The sequence below is a fragment of the Oncorhynchus tshawytscha genome, linkage group LG06, assembly GCF_018296145.1.
Source record: "Oncorhynchus tshawytscha isolate Ot180627B linkage group LG06, Otsh_v2.0, whole genome shotgun sequence".
NCBI lineage: Eukaryota > Metazoa > Chordata > Actinopteri > Salmoniformes > Salmonidae > Oncorhynchus > Oncorhynchus tshawytscha.
The window spans coordinates 3,188,725-3,206,157 of NC_056434.1; the positions used below are offsets into that span (position 1 = coordinate 3,188,725).

Consider the following 17,433-nt stretch of genomic DNA (forward strand, 5'->3'; position numbering starts at 1 on the left):
TGGAATAGAGTTCTATGTAGTCATGGCTCTATGTAGTACTGTGGGATAGAGTTCCATGTAGTCATGGCTCTGTGTAGTACTGTGGGATAGAGTTCCATGTAGTCATGGCTCTATGTAGTACTGTGGGATAGAGTTCCATGTAGTCATGGCTCTATGTAGTACTGTGGAATAGAGTTCCATGTAGTCATGGCTCTGTGTAGTACTGTGGAATAGAGTTCCATGTAGTCATGGCTCTATGTAGTACTGTGAATAGAGTTCCATGTAGTCATGGCTCTATAGTACTGTGGAATAGAGTTCCATGTAGTCATGGCTCTGTGTAGTACTGTGGAATAGAGTTCCATGTAGTCATGGCTCTATGTAGTACTGTGGAATAGAGTTCCATGTAGTCATGGCTCTATGTAGTACTGTGGAATAGAGTTCCATGTAGTCATGGCTCTATGTAGTACTGTGGAATAGAGTTCCATGTAGTCATGGCTCTATGTAGTACTGTGGAATAGAGTTCCATGTAGTCATGGCTCTATGTAGTACTGTGCAGTTCCATGTAGTCTGCTTCTGGACTTGGGGACTGTAGTCATGGCTCTATGTAGTACTGTGGAATGTTCATGTGTGGCTTATGTGTACTGTGGAATAGAGTTCCATGTAGTCATGGCTCTATGTGTACTGTGCACCTCCCATAGTCTGTTCTGGACTTGGGGACTGTGAGACAGACCTCTGGTGGCATGTCTTGTGTTATGTATGGTATGTCTGAGCTGTGTGGGACGAGGAAAAGGAGGTTCAAGTGGAAGATGGGCCACTCACGGTGCTTTGGTTTTACATCCTGGTTGGAGCTGTGTGCTGCATAACGTAACAGTGTATCGGTGTACTATAATGTAGATATGATATAGTATTTTATATTATAAAACAGATATGATATAGTATTTTATACTATAAAACAGATATGATATAGTACTGTAAACTGTAAACAGATATGATATAGTATTGTATACTATAAAACAGATATGATATAGTATTTTATACTATAAAACAGATATGATATAGTACTGTATACTGTAAAACAGATATGATATAGTACTGTATATTGTAAAGCAGATATGATATAGTATTCTATACTATAAAACACACATGAATACATACTAGGATTTTGGATTTGATTGTATTTTTTGATGCTGTGAATTTCTATTCTTGCTGTTTTTTCTAGAACAAATAATAATTATCAAGAGACATGATATAGTACTGTATACTATAAAACACACATGATATAGTACTGTATACTATAAAACACACATGATATAGTACTGTATACTATAAAACACACATGATATAGTACTGTATACTATAAAACACACATGATATTGTACTGTATACTATAAAACACACATGATATAGTACTGTATACTATAAAACACACATGATATAGTACTGTATACTATAAAACACACATGATATAGTACTGTATACTATAAAACACACAATATAGTATTGTATACTATAAAACACACATGATATAGTACTGTATACTATAAAACACACATGGTATAGTACTGTATACTATAAAACACACATGATATAGTACTGTATACTATAAAACACACATGATATAGTACTGTATACTATAAAACACACATGATATAGTACTGTATACTATAAAACACACATGATATAGTACTGTATACTATAAAACAGATATGATATAGTACTGTATACTATAAAACAGATATGATATAGTACTGTATACTATAAAACAGATATGATATAGTACTGTATACTATAAAACAGATATGATATAGTATTTTATACTATAAAACAGATATGATATAGTATTTTATACTATAAAACAGATATGATATAGTATTTTATACTATAAAACAGATATGATATAGTATTTTATACTATAAAACAGATATGATATAGTATTGTATACTGTAAAGCAGATATGATATAGTACTGTATACTGTAAAGCAGATATGATATAGTAATGTATACTATAAAACACACATGGTATAGTACTGTATACTATAAAACACACATGGTATAGTACTGTATACTATAAAACAGACATGATATAGTACTGTATACTATAAAACACACATGGTATAGTACTGTATACTATAAAACACACATGGTATAGTACTGTATACTATAAAAACACATGATATAGTACTGTATACTATAAAACACACATGATATAGTACTGTATACTATAAACACACATGATATAGTACTGTATACTATCAAACAGACATGATATAGTACTGTATACTATAAAACACACATGATATAGTATTGTGTACTATAAATCAGATATGATATAGTATTGTATACTATAAAACAGACATGAAAGAGTATTGTATACTATAAAACAAGATATAGTATTGTATACTATAAAACAGACATGATATATTGTACTCTATAAAAAGACATGATAGATATTGATATAGTATTGTATACTATAAAACAGACATGATATAGTATTGTATACTATAAAACAGACATATATATATTGTACTCTATAAAACAGACATGATATTGTACTCTATAAAACAGACATGATATATTGTATATAAAACAGACATGATATAGGATTGTATACTATAAAACAGACATGGTATAGGATTGTACTCTATAAAACAGACATGATATAGGATTGTACTCTATAAAACACACATGGTATAGTACTGTATACTATAAAACACACATGATATAGTACTGTATACTATAAAACACACATGGTATAGTATGTATACTATAAACACACATATAGTACTGTATACTATAAAAACACATGATATAGTACTGTATACTGTAAAGCAGATATGATATAGTACTGTATACTATAAAACACACATGATATAGTACTGTATACTATAAAACACACATGATATAGTACTGTATACTATAAAACAGATATGATATAGTACTGTATACTATAAAACAGATATGATATAGTACTGTATACTATAAAACAGATATGATATAGTACTGTATACTGTAAAACAGATATGATATAGTATTTTATACTATAAAACAGATATGATATAGTATTTTATACTATAAAACAGATATGATATAGTATTTTATACTATAAAACAGATATGATATTGTATTTTATACTATAAAACAGATATGATATAGTATTGTATACTGTAAAGCAGATATGATATAGTACTGTATACTGTAAAGCAGATATGATATAGTACTGTATACTATAAAACACACATGATATAGTACTGTATACTATAAAACACACATGATATAGTACTGTATACTATAAAACAGATATGATATAGTACTGTATACTATAAAACACACATGGTATAGTACTGTATACTATAAAAACACATGATATAGTACTGTATACTATAAAACACACATGATATAGTACTGTATACTATAAACACACATGATATAGTACTGTATACTATCAAACAGACATGATATAGTACTGTATACTATAAAACACACATGATATAGTATTGTGTACTATAAATCAGATATGATATAGTATTGTATACTATAAAACAGACATGAAAGAGTATTGTATACTATAAAACAAGCAATATAGTATTGTATACTATAAAACAGACATGATATAGGATTGTACTCTATAAAACAGACATGATAGAGTATTGTATACTATAAAACACACAATATAGTATTGTATACTATAAAACAGACATGATATAGTATTGTATACTATAAAACAGACATGGTATAGGATTGTACTCTATAAAACAGACATGATAGAGGATTGTACTCTATAAAACAGACATGATATAGGATTGTACTCTATAAAACAGACATGATATAGGATTATATACTATAAAACAGACATGATATAGGATTGTATACTATAAAACACACATGATATAGGATTGTACTCTATAAAACACACATGATGTAGGATTATATACTATAAAACACACATGAATACATACAGTAGATCATATAATAATAATCATATATTATTTTTAACGAAGTCAGGAATTTGCTTTTATCTAAAATCAAAGGCATGTTCACAAATCTATTAAACGGTACTTTACTGGGAAAACAGAGCAGTCTTCTCAAAAAACATGTAGACTATTGTTTTGAACAAAAATTAATTAGTTTATTTTATTTTAATACATAAAGATGCTTGCTGCAATGAATGTGGTATCTAATTTGTATTTAGTAAAATACAGTCCTTGATGAGTAATTCCCAAAGGCCCTGGTTGTTCTGGTGGAAGCATAAAATCCTTGAATTATAGGATACTTAAGGGAAGGGCCTAGTACTTTCCAGAGATTGTCGACGGCTGTGTGTGAGTGTGTGTGTGTTTAGACTACAATAGCTGTCTCTGAGGTAGAACTGAGTGAGGATAAGGCTGTATACCCAAATGGCACCCGATTCTCTACATAGTCCACTACTTTTTGACCAAAACCCTATGGAACCTGAGGGGATATGGTTCCATTTAAGACGGATCCTTCTACTGTGGTCTTCTAGAACAACCTAGAACAAATCACTACAGCTACTGTAATCCTATTGGGATAAAATTGTGGTTGAATTTTAAATATGATTTTACTACTCTTTGATCATACCACATCATGCTTTCAATAACTATTGGTGCTGTGTAGTTGTGATTATGTTGTATGTTCTTGTACACTGAGTATACCTAACAACACCTTCCTAATATTGAGTTGTACCCCCCTTTTGCCCTCAGAACAGCCTCAATTCATCGGGCATGGACATATAAGATGCTGCTCCATGTTGACTCCAATGCTTCTCATATTTGTGTCAAGATGGCTGGATGTCCTTTGGGTGGTGGACCATTCTTGATACACACGGGAAACTGTTGAGTGTGAAAAACCCAGCAGCGTTGCAGTTCTTGACACACTCAAACCGGTGCACCTGGTACCCACTACCATACCCCGTTCAAAAGGCACTTAAATATTTTGTCTTGCCTGTTCACCCTCTGAATGGCACTCACACACCATCCATGTCTCAATGTTTAACCCGTCTCCTCCCCTTCATCTACACTGATTGAAGTGGATCTAACAAGTGACATCAATAAGGGATCCTAACTTTCATCTGGTCAGTCTCTGTTATGGAAAGAGCAGGTGTTCTTAATGTTTTGTTTACTCAGTGTAGTTTATTTTTATCTGTACTGGTGCATAATTGCCCCTTGTGGGATAAATTAAGTATTTTGAATTGAATTGATCATCTCACAACAATTTTTCTTGTCTGGAATTGATTTCCACAGGCTTCAAAGCAGCAGAGGAACAGAACCCAAGAAACTAACAGAGAAAATACTAGAAGACAGTAGCTCTGACCTTCACTTATATACAGTTTATATCAATACTAGAAGACAGTAGCCCTGACTGTCACTTGGCATAACATCAGTGATATACACAGTTTATATCAATACTAGAAGACAGTAGACCGTCACTTGGTATAACATCAGTGATATACACAGTTTATATCAATACCAGAGGATTGCATTTGTGTAATGTTAGTCGATGTTTCATATCCCCAAAGCAGATCGTAGAAAGACAGATATTCTTCGAAAGATTAAAACAGAGAACTGTTTATAAAATATTTGAGGTACGAAGTGATCCTTCAGTACAGAGAGAGGAGAGGAGAGGAGAGGAGAGGAGAGGAGAGGAGAGAGGAGAGGAGAGGAGAGGAGGAGAGGAGAGGAGAGGAGAGGAGAGGAGAGGAGAAGAGAGGAGAAGAGAGGAGAAGAGAGGGAGAGAGAGAGGAGAGAGAGAGGAGAAGAGAGAAGAGAAGAGAGGAGAGGAGCTCCACAACAACACTAAGCTAGTTTACTGAGAAAATACTACAGCATCCGTGGTCTCTAAAAATAACGGCTGAAAAAAATTGAAATTTAAATGTTAAATAAGAAACCTCCACAACAATATTTATATATATATTATATATATGTTCAAACGGATTACAATGAGAGAAGATGTTCAAACTGATTACAATGAGAGAAGATGTTCAAACTGATTACAATGAGAGAAGATGTTCAAACTGATTACAATGAGAGAAGATGTTCAAACTGATTACAATGAGAGAAGATGTTCAAACTGATTACAATGAGAGAAGATGTTCAAACTGATTACAATGAGAGAAGATGTTCAAACTGATTACAATGAGAGAAGATGTTCAAACTGATTACAATGAGAGAAGATGTTCAAACTGATTACAATGAGAGAATAACACTTCAAAGTATTACACACTGAACAAATGCAACATGAAACAAAAATGTTACTGAGTTCCAGTTCATATCAGTAAATCAGTCAATTGAAATAAATTCATTAGGCCCTAATCTATGGATTTCACATGACCTGGGAATACAGATATGCATCTGTTGGTCACAGATACCTTAGAAAAAAAGGTAGGGGCGTGGATCAGAAAACCTGTCAGTATCTGGTGTGATAACCAATTGCCTCGAGCTGCGCGGCACATCTCCTTCACATAGAGTTGATCCGGCTGTATGGCATGACAATAGGCCTCAGGATCTAATGGCGGTATCTCTGCATTCAAAAATGCAATTGTGTTTGTTGTCCGTAGCTTATGCCTGCCAATACCATAACCCCACCTCCACCATGGGGCACCACTCTGTTCACAACGTTGACATCAGCTGACTGCTCGCCCACACGACGCCATACACTGTCTGCCATCTGCTCCGTAATGGTGAGAACGGGATTCATCCGTGAAGAGCAGACTTCTCCAGCGAGGCCAGTGGCCGTCGAAGGGGAGCATTTACCCACTGAAGTTACGACGCTGAACTGCAGTCAGGTCAAGACCCTGGTGAGGACGACGAGCACGCAGAGGAGCTTGCCTGAGACGGTTTCTGACAGTTTGTTTAGAAATGATTTGGTTATGAAAACCCACAGTTTCAACAGCTGCCCGGGTGGCTCGTCTCAGACGATCCCACATGTGAAGAAGTCTGGGCTGGCGTAGTTTCACGTGGTCTGCGGTTGTGAGGCCGGTTGGAAGTACTGGCACATTCTCTAAGCCGCCTCGGCTTATGGTAGAGAAATGAACATTAAATTAGCTCTGGTGGATATTCCTGCAGTCAGCATGTCAATTGCACTCCCTCAAAACGTGAGACATCTGTGGCATTGTGATGTGTGACAAAACTGCACATTTTAGAGTGGCATTTTATTGTCCCCAGCACAAGGTGCACCTGTGTAATGATCATGTTGTTTAATCAGCTTCTTGATATGCCACACCTGTCAGGTGGATGGATTATCTTGGCAGAGGAGAAATGCTCACCAACAGGGATGGAAACACATTTTTTTCACAACATTTTTGAGAAATAAGCTTTTTGTGAGTATGGAACATTTCTGGAATCTTTTATTTCAGCTCATGAAACATGGGACCAACACTTTACATGTTGTGTTTATATTGTATATTTCTGTTTAGATCTTTAGTTCCACCTCTTTGAACAATTATTACTGTACACATCAGATAATCATAATCTTAAATCAAATGAAAGCCAAAGAGTTTAGACAGCGATGATGAGCAGGTGAACATCAAGAGAAACAGGCTGACTGTACTGAGCCAGATCAAATCCGATGGTGTAAAACCCCAACAGACCTGTTCATAATTCATAAAGGTTAAAATAACTGTTTATTCAGTGAAGGTTAAAAAGAAAATATTAAAGATTAAAGATGCTCCTGTTGCATTGCCATCTCAAGCACACACACACACACCTCCCTCCAAAAACACTTGTGGAATTGCAGTTTCACACGTGTAAATCCTATTTTTAACACATGAAATGGCTGTTTTCACATCTTGACCCATCTTGACCCAATACATGAAACCATACACTACCGTTCAAAAGTTTGGGGTCACAAGTGCATTAGAGTGTCTAGTTTGAGAAACAGACGCCTCACAAGTCCTCAACTGGAAGCTTCATTAAATAGTAGCCGCAAAACACCAGTCTCAACGTCAACAGTGAAGAGGTGACTCCGGAATGCTGGCCTTCTAGGCAGAGAAGACAGAGAAGATATATAAAGACAGAGAAGACGCACCAGTCTCAACGTCAACAGAAAGAGGTGACTCCGGAATGCTGGCCTTCTAGGCAGAGAAGACAGAGAAGATATATAAAGACAGAGAAGACGCACCAGTCTCAACGTCAACAGAAAGAGGTGACTCCGGAATGCTGGCCTTCTAGGCAGAGAAGACAGAGAAGATATATAAAGACAGAGAAGACGCGCCATGTCTCTACGTCAACAGAAAGAGGTGACTCCGGGATGCTGGCCTTCTAGGCAGAGAAGACAGAGAAGATATATAAAGACAGAGAAGACGCACCAGTCTCAACGTCAACAGAAAGAGGTGACTCCGGAATGCTGGCCTTCTAGGCAGAGAAGACAGAGAAGATATATAAAGACAGAGAAGATGCACCATGTCTCAACGTCAACAGAAAGAGGTGACTCCGGAATGCTGGCCTTCTAGGCAGAGAAGACAGAAGAAGATATATAAAGACAGAGAAGACGCACCAGTCTCAACGTCAACAGAAAGAGGTGACTCCGGAATGCTGGCCTTCTAGGCAGAGAAGACAGAGAAGATATATAAAGACAGAGAAGACGCACCATGTCTCTACGTCAACAGAAAGAGGTGACTCCGGAATGCTGGCCTTCTAGGCAGAGAAGACAGAGAAGATATATAAAGACAGAGAAGACGCACCAGTCTCAACGTCAACAGCGCATTTGTTCGATCTTTCCTACTGAGGAAAACCGGTACAGTTTGCTTTTCTACAAAAATAAAAAAGGTTTTGAATTGGGGCTGTCAGAGTTCATCTGTTAACTCAAGTTAACTTTTTGTCATTTTAGTGCACTCGTTTAAAAAGAAAAAAGTGGTTCATCGCATTGTCTGATATCTTTCAAAATACAAAAAAAATCCAACATACATAATGTACACAGTCTAAAACAGCAATACGATGTGAAAACAAGTGATTACATTTGAAAGAACGTCTGCTTTATCAACTGACCAAGTTTTTCTAACCACTTTGGACAAAATCAAGACGTCAACATTCTTCTAATTATATTAAACATCTATTTACATCTAATTCAAATCTAATTACATCTAATTCAAATCTAATTACATCTAATTACATCTAATTACATCTAATTCAAATCTAATTACATCTAATTACATCTAATTCAAATCTAATTACATCTAATTACATCTAATTACATCTAATTCAAATCTAATTACATCTAATTCAAATCTAATTACATCTAATTACATCTAATTACATCTAATTCAAATCTAATTCAAATCTAATTACATCTAATTACATCTAATTACATCTAATTCAAATCTAATTACATCTAATTACATCTAATTCAAATCTAATTACATCTAATTACATCTAATTCAAATCTAATTACATCTAATTCAAATCTAATTACATCTAATTCAAATCTAATTACATCTAATTCAAATCTAATTACATCTAATTCAAATCTAATTACATCTAATTCAAATCTAATTACATCTAATTACATCTAATTACATCTAATTACATCTAATTCAAATCTAATTACATCTAATTACATCTAATTCAAATCTAATTACATCTAATTACATCTAATTCAAATCTAATTACATCTAATTCAAATCTAATTACATCTAATTCAAATCTAATTACATCTAATTACATCTAATTCAAATCTAATTACATCTAATTACATCTAATTCAAATCTAATTACATCTAATTCAAATCTAATTACATCTAATTCAAATCTAATTACATCTAATTCAAATCTAATTACATCTAATTCAAATCTAATTACATCTAATTCAAATCTATTTACATAATTACGGCTAAATTTGAGCAAATTCTTTACGGTTAATCTTCAATAATCACAGCAAATCCTGTAATTAACTCGATTAGATTTTTTTTTTTTTGTCAGCCCGATTTTGAATTGGACAGTGAATACTGAGAATGAGAGAAATTGATCATAAATGTACATTGGAAGAGAAACCCAGTGTCGGCCATCTTGTAATGGTCTAAATGTTCTCCCACACAGTTCCAATGTATTTCACCATACAGACAGAGGGAAACCCCAGCCAGTCAGTTTGGTAACGATGATGGCACATTAACATGTACCACGAGAAATATTTACATGTTGTTGGTAATTAAACAACTGAGAGGTGACAACAACTCCTGTTTACCAGTTAAACCAGTATAACTCCTGTTAACTAGTTAAACCAGTATAACTCCTGTTAACTAGTTAAACCAGTATAACTCCTGTTAACTAGTTAAACCAGTATAACTCCTGTTAACTAGTTAAACCAGTATAACCCATGTTAACCAGTTAAACCATTATAACTCCTGTTAACTAGTTAAACCAGTATAACCCATGTTAACTAGTTAAACCATTATAACTCCTGTTAACTAGTTAAACCATTATAACTCCTGTTAACTAGTTAAACCATTATAACTCATGTTAACTAGTTAAACCAGTATAACTCCTGTTTATCAGTTGATGAATTGCTTAGAGACCCCAGTAGTGATACAGTATATATTGTAAATATAAAAATATATAAATATCATTCCTCCAATTATGAGTAATGTTGTGTTGGTAGAGCAGGACATTGTGGGACTTTGGATTTTGGACACTAGCCAAGCTAGTATACCACTATTTCTAAAAGCCCTGGTGACATTCTACAAGCCCTGTTGACATTCTACAAGCCCTGGTAACGTTCTACAAGCCCTGGTAATGTTCTACAAGCCCTGGTAATGTTCTACAAGCCCTGGTAACGTTATACAAGCCCTGGTGACATTCTACAAGCCCTGGTAATGTTCTACAAGCCCTGGTGACATTCTACAAGCCCTGGTAACGTTCTACAAGCCCTGGTAATGTTCTACAAGCCCTGGTAACGTTATACAAGCCCCGTAACATTCTACAAGCCCTGGTAACATTCTACAAGCCCTGGTAATGTTCTACAAGCCCTGGTAATGTTCTACAAGCCCTGGTGACATTCTACAAGCCCTGGTGACATTCTACAAGCCATGGTAACGTTATACAAGCCCCCGTAACATTCTACAAGCCCTGGTAACATTCTACAAGCCCTGGTAATGTTCTACAAGCCCTGGTGACAATCTACAAGCCCTGGTAATGTTCTACAAGCCCTGGTAATGTTCTACAAGCCCTGGTGACATTCTACAAGCCCCAGTAATGTTCTACAAGCCCTGGTGACATTCTACAAGCCCCGGTAATGTTCTACAAGCCCTGGTAATGTTCTACAGGCCCTGGTGACATTCTACAAGCCCTGGTAATGTTCTACAGGCCCTGGTGACATTCTACAAGCCCTGGTAATGTTCTACAGGCCCTGGTGACATTCTACAAGCCCCGGTAATGTTCTACAAGCCCTGGTAATGTTCTACAGGCCCTGGTGACATTCTACAAGCCCCGGTAATGTTCTACAAGCCCTGGTAATGTTCTACAAGCCCTGGTAATGTTCTACAGGCCCTGGTGACATTCTACAAGCCATGGACACAGAATATGTTCTATGCATAATTTCTAGCCATGTCAGAAAAGTACTAGCCTTTGGCTAATGGGATAACTATATTTCCATCAGTTATTATGCAGGGCTAGGTGTGTTGGGTCAGTGTGTAGTTCTGTTGGGTCAGTGTGTAGGTGTGTTGTGTCAGTGTGTAGTTGTGTAGGGTCAGTGTGTAGTTGTGTAGTGTCAGTGTGTAGTTGTGTAGGGTCAGTGTGTAGTTCTGTTGGGTCAGTGTGTAGGTGTGTTGTGTCAGTGTGTAGTTGTGTAGGGTCAGTGTGTAGGTGTGTAGGGTCAGTGTGTAGTTATCTTGGGTCAGTGTGTAGTTGTCTTGGGTCAGTGTGTAGTTGTGTAGGGTCAGTGTGTAGTTGTGTAGGGTCAGTGTGTAGTTGTGTTGGGTCAGTGTGTAGTTGTGTAGGGTCAGTGTGTAGTTGTGTCAGGTCAGTGTGTAGTTGTGTCAGGTCAGTGTGTAGTTGCGTAGCGTCAGTGTGTAGTTGTGTCGGGTCAGTGTGTAGTTGTGTAGCTTCAGTGTGTAGTTGTGTAGGGTCAGTGTGTAGTTGTGTAGGGTCAGTGTGTAGGTGTGTTGGGTCAGTGTGTAGTTGTGTAGGGTCAGTGTGTAGTTGTGTTGGGTCAGTGTGTAGTTGTGTTTGGGTCAGTGTGTAGTTGTGTAGGGTCAGTGTGTAGGTGTGTTGGGTCAGTGTGTAGTTGTGTAGGGTCAGTGTGTAGTTGTGTAGGGTCAGTGTGTAGTTGTGTAGTTGTGTCGGGTCAGTGTGTAGTTGTGTCGGGTCAGTGTATAGTTGTGTCAGGTCAGTGTGTAGTTGTGTCGGGTCAGTGTGTAGTTGTGTAGTTGTGTCGGGTCAGTGTGTAGTTGTGTCGGGTCAATGTATAGTTGTGTAGCGTCAGTGTGTAGTTATGTTCAGTGTGTAGTTGGTAGGGTCAGTGTGTAGTTGTGTTGGATCAGTGTGTAGTTGTGTAGCGTCAGTGTGTAGTTATGTAGCGTCAGTGTGTAGTTGGTAGGGTCAGTGTGTAGTTGTGTAGTGTCAGTGTGTAGTTATGTAGTTGTGTCGGGTCAGTGTGTAGTTGTGTAGCTTCAGTGTGTAGTTGTGTAGCGTCAGTGTGTAGTTGTGTAGTTGTGTCGGGTCAGTGTGTAGTTGTGTAGCGTCAGTGTGTAGTTGGTAGGGTCAGTGTGTAGTTGTGTAGCGTCAGTGTGTAGTTATGTAGTTGTGTCGGGTCAGTGTGTAGTTGTGTAGGGTCAGTGTCTAGGTGTGTTGGGTCAGTGTGTAGTTGTGTAGTGTCAGTGTGTAGTTGGTAGGGTCAGTGTCTAGGTGTGTTGGGTCAGTGTGTAGTTGGTAGGGTCAGTGTGTAGTTGTGTACCGTCAGTGTGTAGTTGTGTAGTGTCAGTGTGTAGTTGTGTAGTGTCAGTGTGTAGTTGTGTAGGGTCAGTGTCTAGGTGTGTTGGGTCAGTGTGTAGTTGTGTAGCGTCAGTGTGTAGTTGGTAGGGTCAGTGTGTAGTTGTGTAGCGTCAGTGTGTAGTTCTGTAGTTGTGTCGGGTCAGTGTGTAGTTGTGTAGTGTCAGTGTGTAGTTGTGTAGGGTCAGTGTGTAGTTGTGTAGTGTCAGTGTGTAGTTGTGTAGGGTCAGTGTGTAGTTGTGTAGGGTCAGTGTGTAGTTGTGTAGGGTCAGTGTGTAGTTGTGTAGGGTCAGTGTGTAGTTGTGTAGGGTCAGTTCTTACCCTCTGTGGGGCGAGGTGTACAGGAGGCGCCAGGCTGGCAGGAGGGTCAGTGATGTAGGTCTTCTTCGGGACAGGTTGTGGGCAGCCCTGCTGGGTAGGAGCAGCAGCATAGCTCGGCTGGGGTCTCCAGGTGTTCCCTGCTTCTCCCCCGTACCCTCCTGGTTCTCCACCGTACCCTCCTGGTTCTCCACCGTACCCTCCTGCTCCCGGGTAGGCCTGCTCTGGGTAGCCTGCCACAAATGTACATTCATTTATTGTGCCTTTTTTTTTTTAAACAGGTAAGTCATTGATATACAGTGCCTTGCGAAAGTATTCGGCCCCCTTGAACTTTGCGACATTTTGCCACATTTCAGGCTTCAAACATAAAGATATAAAACTGTATTTTTTTGTGAAGAATCAACAACAAGTGGGACACAATCATGAAGTGGAACGACATTTATTGGATATTTCAAACTTTTTTAACAAATCAAAAACTGAAAAATTGGGCGTGAAAAATTATTCAGCCCCCTTAAGTTAATACTTTGTAGCGCCACCTTTTGCTGCGATTACAGCTGTAAGTCGCTTGGGGTATGTCTCTATCAGACCGTCTCAGTTGGTAGAGACCGTCTCAGTTGGTAGAGACCGCCTCAGTTGGTAGAGACTGTCTCAGTTGGTAGAGACCGTCTCAGTTGGTAGAGATGCCTCAGTTGGTAGAGACCGCCTCAGTTGGTAGAGACCGCCTCAGTTGGTAGAGACCGTCTCAGTTGGTAGAGATGCCTCAGTTGGTAGAGACCGCCTCAGTTGGTAGAGACCGTCTCAGTTGGTAGAGACCGCCTCAGTTGGTAGAGACCGTCTCAGTTGGTAGAGACCGCCTCAGTTGGTAGAGACCGTCTCAGTTGGTAGAGATGCCTGAGTTGGTAGAGACCGCCTCAGTTGGTAGAGACCGCCTCAGTTGGTAGAGACCGTCTCAGTTGGTAGAGACCGCCTCAGTTGGTAGAGACCGCCTCGGTTGGTAGAGACCGCCTCGGTTGGTAGAGACCGCCTCAGTTGGTAGAGACCTCCTCGGTTGGTAGAGACCTCCTCGGTTGGTAGAGACCGCCTCGGTTGGTAGAGACCGCCTCGGTTGGTAGAGACCGCCTCGGTTGGTAGAGACCGCCTCGGTTGGTAGAGACCGCCTCAGTTGGTAGAGTATGGTGCTTGCAATGCCAGGGTTGTGGGTTCAATTCCCAGGGGGGACCAGTATGGAAAAAGTAGAGAAATGTATCCACTCACTAACTGTTCCTGTAGACTTCTGGTAATTGAGCTAACGCTAGTTAGCTTTGGCCCGTGAAACTACCTCTACCTTTCTTTGGGGCGGCAGGGTAGCCTAGCGGTTAGAGAATTGGACTAGTAACCGAAAGGTTGCAAGATCAAAACCACGAGCTGACAAGGTTCTGTCGTTCTGACAAGGTTCTGTTGTAAAAATCTGTCGTTCTGCCCCTGAACAAGGCAGTTAACCCACTGTTCCTAGACCAGTTAACCCACTGTTCCTAGGCCATCAGAGTAAAATAAGAATTTGTTCTTAACTGACTTGCCTGGTTAAATAAAGGTAAAATACTGGATGCAGAGACATAAAAATGGTATCCACAAAATGGTATTCGGTTCAAAATGATATTCTGTTGCAGCTCGCGATATTCCCCCCAAATAGTTTTCTAAAATAACTAAATATAAAACGGTGTTTCTACATCTGCATTGCTTTGCTGTTTGGGGTTTTAGGCTGGGTTTCTGTACAGCACTTTGAGACATCAGCTGATGTAAGAAGGGCTTTATAAATACATTTGATTTGATTTGATCTGCGGACCCCTGCAGGGCCACGGCCCCCAGTTTGAAAACCCCTGAATCATGCTACTGTTCAGACAGCCTAGCTATACTAGATGAAATGACTAAAAACGAATCCATTAAGTGGAAAATCATTTTTGTTTTGTTTTTTACAATTCCAATTCAAACAGTCTAATTCCAATTCAATAACTTTAAGAATGAATCCAATTCTTATTTTAACAATCTAAATTCTCCACTTCATGAATTCAATAATTGAATGTGAAGTTCTAATTAAACCCTAATGTCTGGTAGGGTAGTCACCTTGAGGAGCGAAGCCTGGCTGGGGTGGCCCATAGGCGAAATCAGGGCCCCTGGGCTGGGCAGCCATGTACTGGACCGGGCTCCTGTTGGGCTGCTGGGTAAACTGCTGGGGGGGCCCAGGGGACTGGTGCTGGGGCCCGGGCTGGGCAGACCTCATCTGGGGAGAAGAGGAAGATTACTCAGAGTTTTTGCATTTTTCCCAACCTCTGTGAGAGACTCCATTGAGCTTAAAGGGCTCTGTGAGACACACAGCTGAACTTGAAGGGCTCTGTGAGACACACAGCTGAACTTGAAGGGCTCTGTGAGACACACAGCTGAGCTTGAAGGGCTCTGTGAGACACACAGATGAACTTGAAGGGCTCTGTGAGACACACAGCTGAACTTGAAGGGCTCTGTGAGACACACAGCTGAGCTTGAAGGGCTCTGTGAGACACACAGATGAACTTGAAGGGCTCTGTGAGACACTCAGCTGAGCTTGAAGGGCTCTGTGAGACACACAGCTGAACTTGAAGGGCTCTGTGGGACACACAGCTGAACTTGAAGGGCTCTGTGGGACACACAGCTGAACTTGAAGGGCTCTGTGAGACACTCAGCTGCAGTGCAGTGCCCAAAGATAAAATGGCAGTAGGATAGGATCGAGAACTTGATAGCAATGACTGCAAGTGATCTGTTTGCTATTGACCTTATAGCAATGAGACAAAAATTTGGGACAATAAAGATCGATAGATTGATTAATTAAAATGATTGATTGACACCTGTACGTTGAAGGTGGGCTGGCTGGGGGTGGAGGCTGTGGCGTAGGAGGCTGGGACTGGCTGGGGGGCCGTCTGGAACTGGGGCCTGGCCAGTATGGAGGCTGAGGAGGAGTTCTCCGCTTGGGGCCGGGGCAGTGTTCCGCCTGGGGCCCCGGCCTTGGGAGAGGACTTCTTGGTGGCCGTCAGAGGAGGCTGGGTGGGGATGACCATACGTTTGTACCCTGTCACCGGAGCGTTGGGACTGGTCAGAGTTCCAGAGTTCTGTAAAATAGAACGATATTTAAATCAAATACCCTTTCCCGTAATCCTCTGCTGAACACTGAGTGTGCCTGCTGCTCAAATGAAGTTAAGAAGCAGGCTGGGTAGTTAGCCAGAAGATTGATAGTCTGTTTCTTCCATATCAATCTCTAGGCTAACTACCCAGCCTGGGCTGATGGCTAACTACCCAGCCTGCTTCCTCTATATCAATCTCTGGGCTAACTACCCAGCCTGCTTCTTCCATATCAATCTCTAGACTAACTACCCAGCCTGCTTCCTCCATATCAATCTCTAGACTAACTACCCAGCCTGCTTCCTCCATATCAATCTCTAGACTAACTACCCAGCCTGCTTCCTCCATATCAATCTCCAGACTAACTACCCAGCCTGCTTCCTCCATATCAATCTCTAGACTAACTACCCAGCCTGCTTCCTCCATATCAATCTCCAAACTAACTACCCAGCCTGCTTCCTCTATATCAATCTCTAGGCTACCTCGGTCTGACTCCCATATGACACCCTTTTCCCTATATAGTGCCTGTAAGGTGAACTACTTAAGTAGTGCACTATATAGGGAAAAGGGTGCCATTAGGGACTCAAAACCTGGACAGCAAAAGCCCTCACTACCCTGGCCCAATTCCTCCAGGCATAAAATAAGGGTAATAAAGCATGCTAGCAGGGAGGGAGGGGATAAATTGTTGGGTGGAGGACGCCATGACAGTACGTTGGCAGTGCAAGAGGAAAAGGGTGCTGACTGTAAGCTGGCTGGGGTGAGGATGGTGGTAAATCCTAGAGATATGTTGTCCCAGTGATCCCTGGTGAGAGAAGAGGAAACAACTGGACTCTCAGTAACAGGAAACAAGTTCCTCAGTAGCTCAATGCTGAGCAATATCTCACCATTGACGTGTCCAATTTCTATATTTTTTGGGGGTGACTTCTTTCCCCACACAGGAGATGTGTGTGTCAGATTCAGATTCACAGTGTTTAACAGTGAATGGCTAGCAGGGTAACAGTGAACCTCTAAGGCTTGTGACACTGGTATGTTGTGGTTCAATGCCTGTCAGTTAGTGAATTAAAGATGTGTTGGATTGGTGA

At 39.6% G+C, this 17,433-nt stretch overlaps 1 protein-coding gene across 4 annotated transcripts in view; it reads right to left on the bottom strand.

The window, feature by feature from the left end:
- The window catches only part of LOC112242029 (LIM domain containing preferred translocation partner in lipoma), a 456,919-nt gene that overhangs the window by 190,889 nt on the left and 248,597 nt on the right, over positions 1-17,433 (bottom strand). For all 4 annotated transcript variants that reach the window (XM_042322846.1, XM_042322847.1, XM_042322844.1 and 1 more), the window contains 3 exons: positions 16,081-16,341; positions 15,326-15,482; positions 13,229-13,458 (listed from right to left, as the gene is read on the bottom strand). In XM_042322846.1, the coding sequence (XP_042178780.1) occupies positions 13,229-13,458; positions 15,326-15,482; positions 16,081-16,341 (648 nt within the window). The remainder of the gene's footprint in view (positions 1-13,228; positions 13,459-15,325; positions 15,483-16,080; positions 16,342-17,433) is intronic.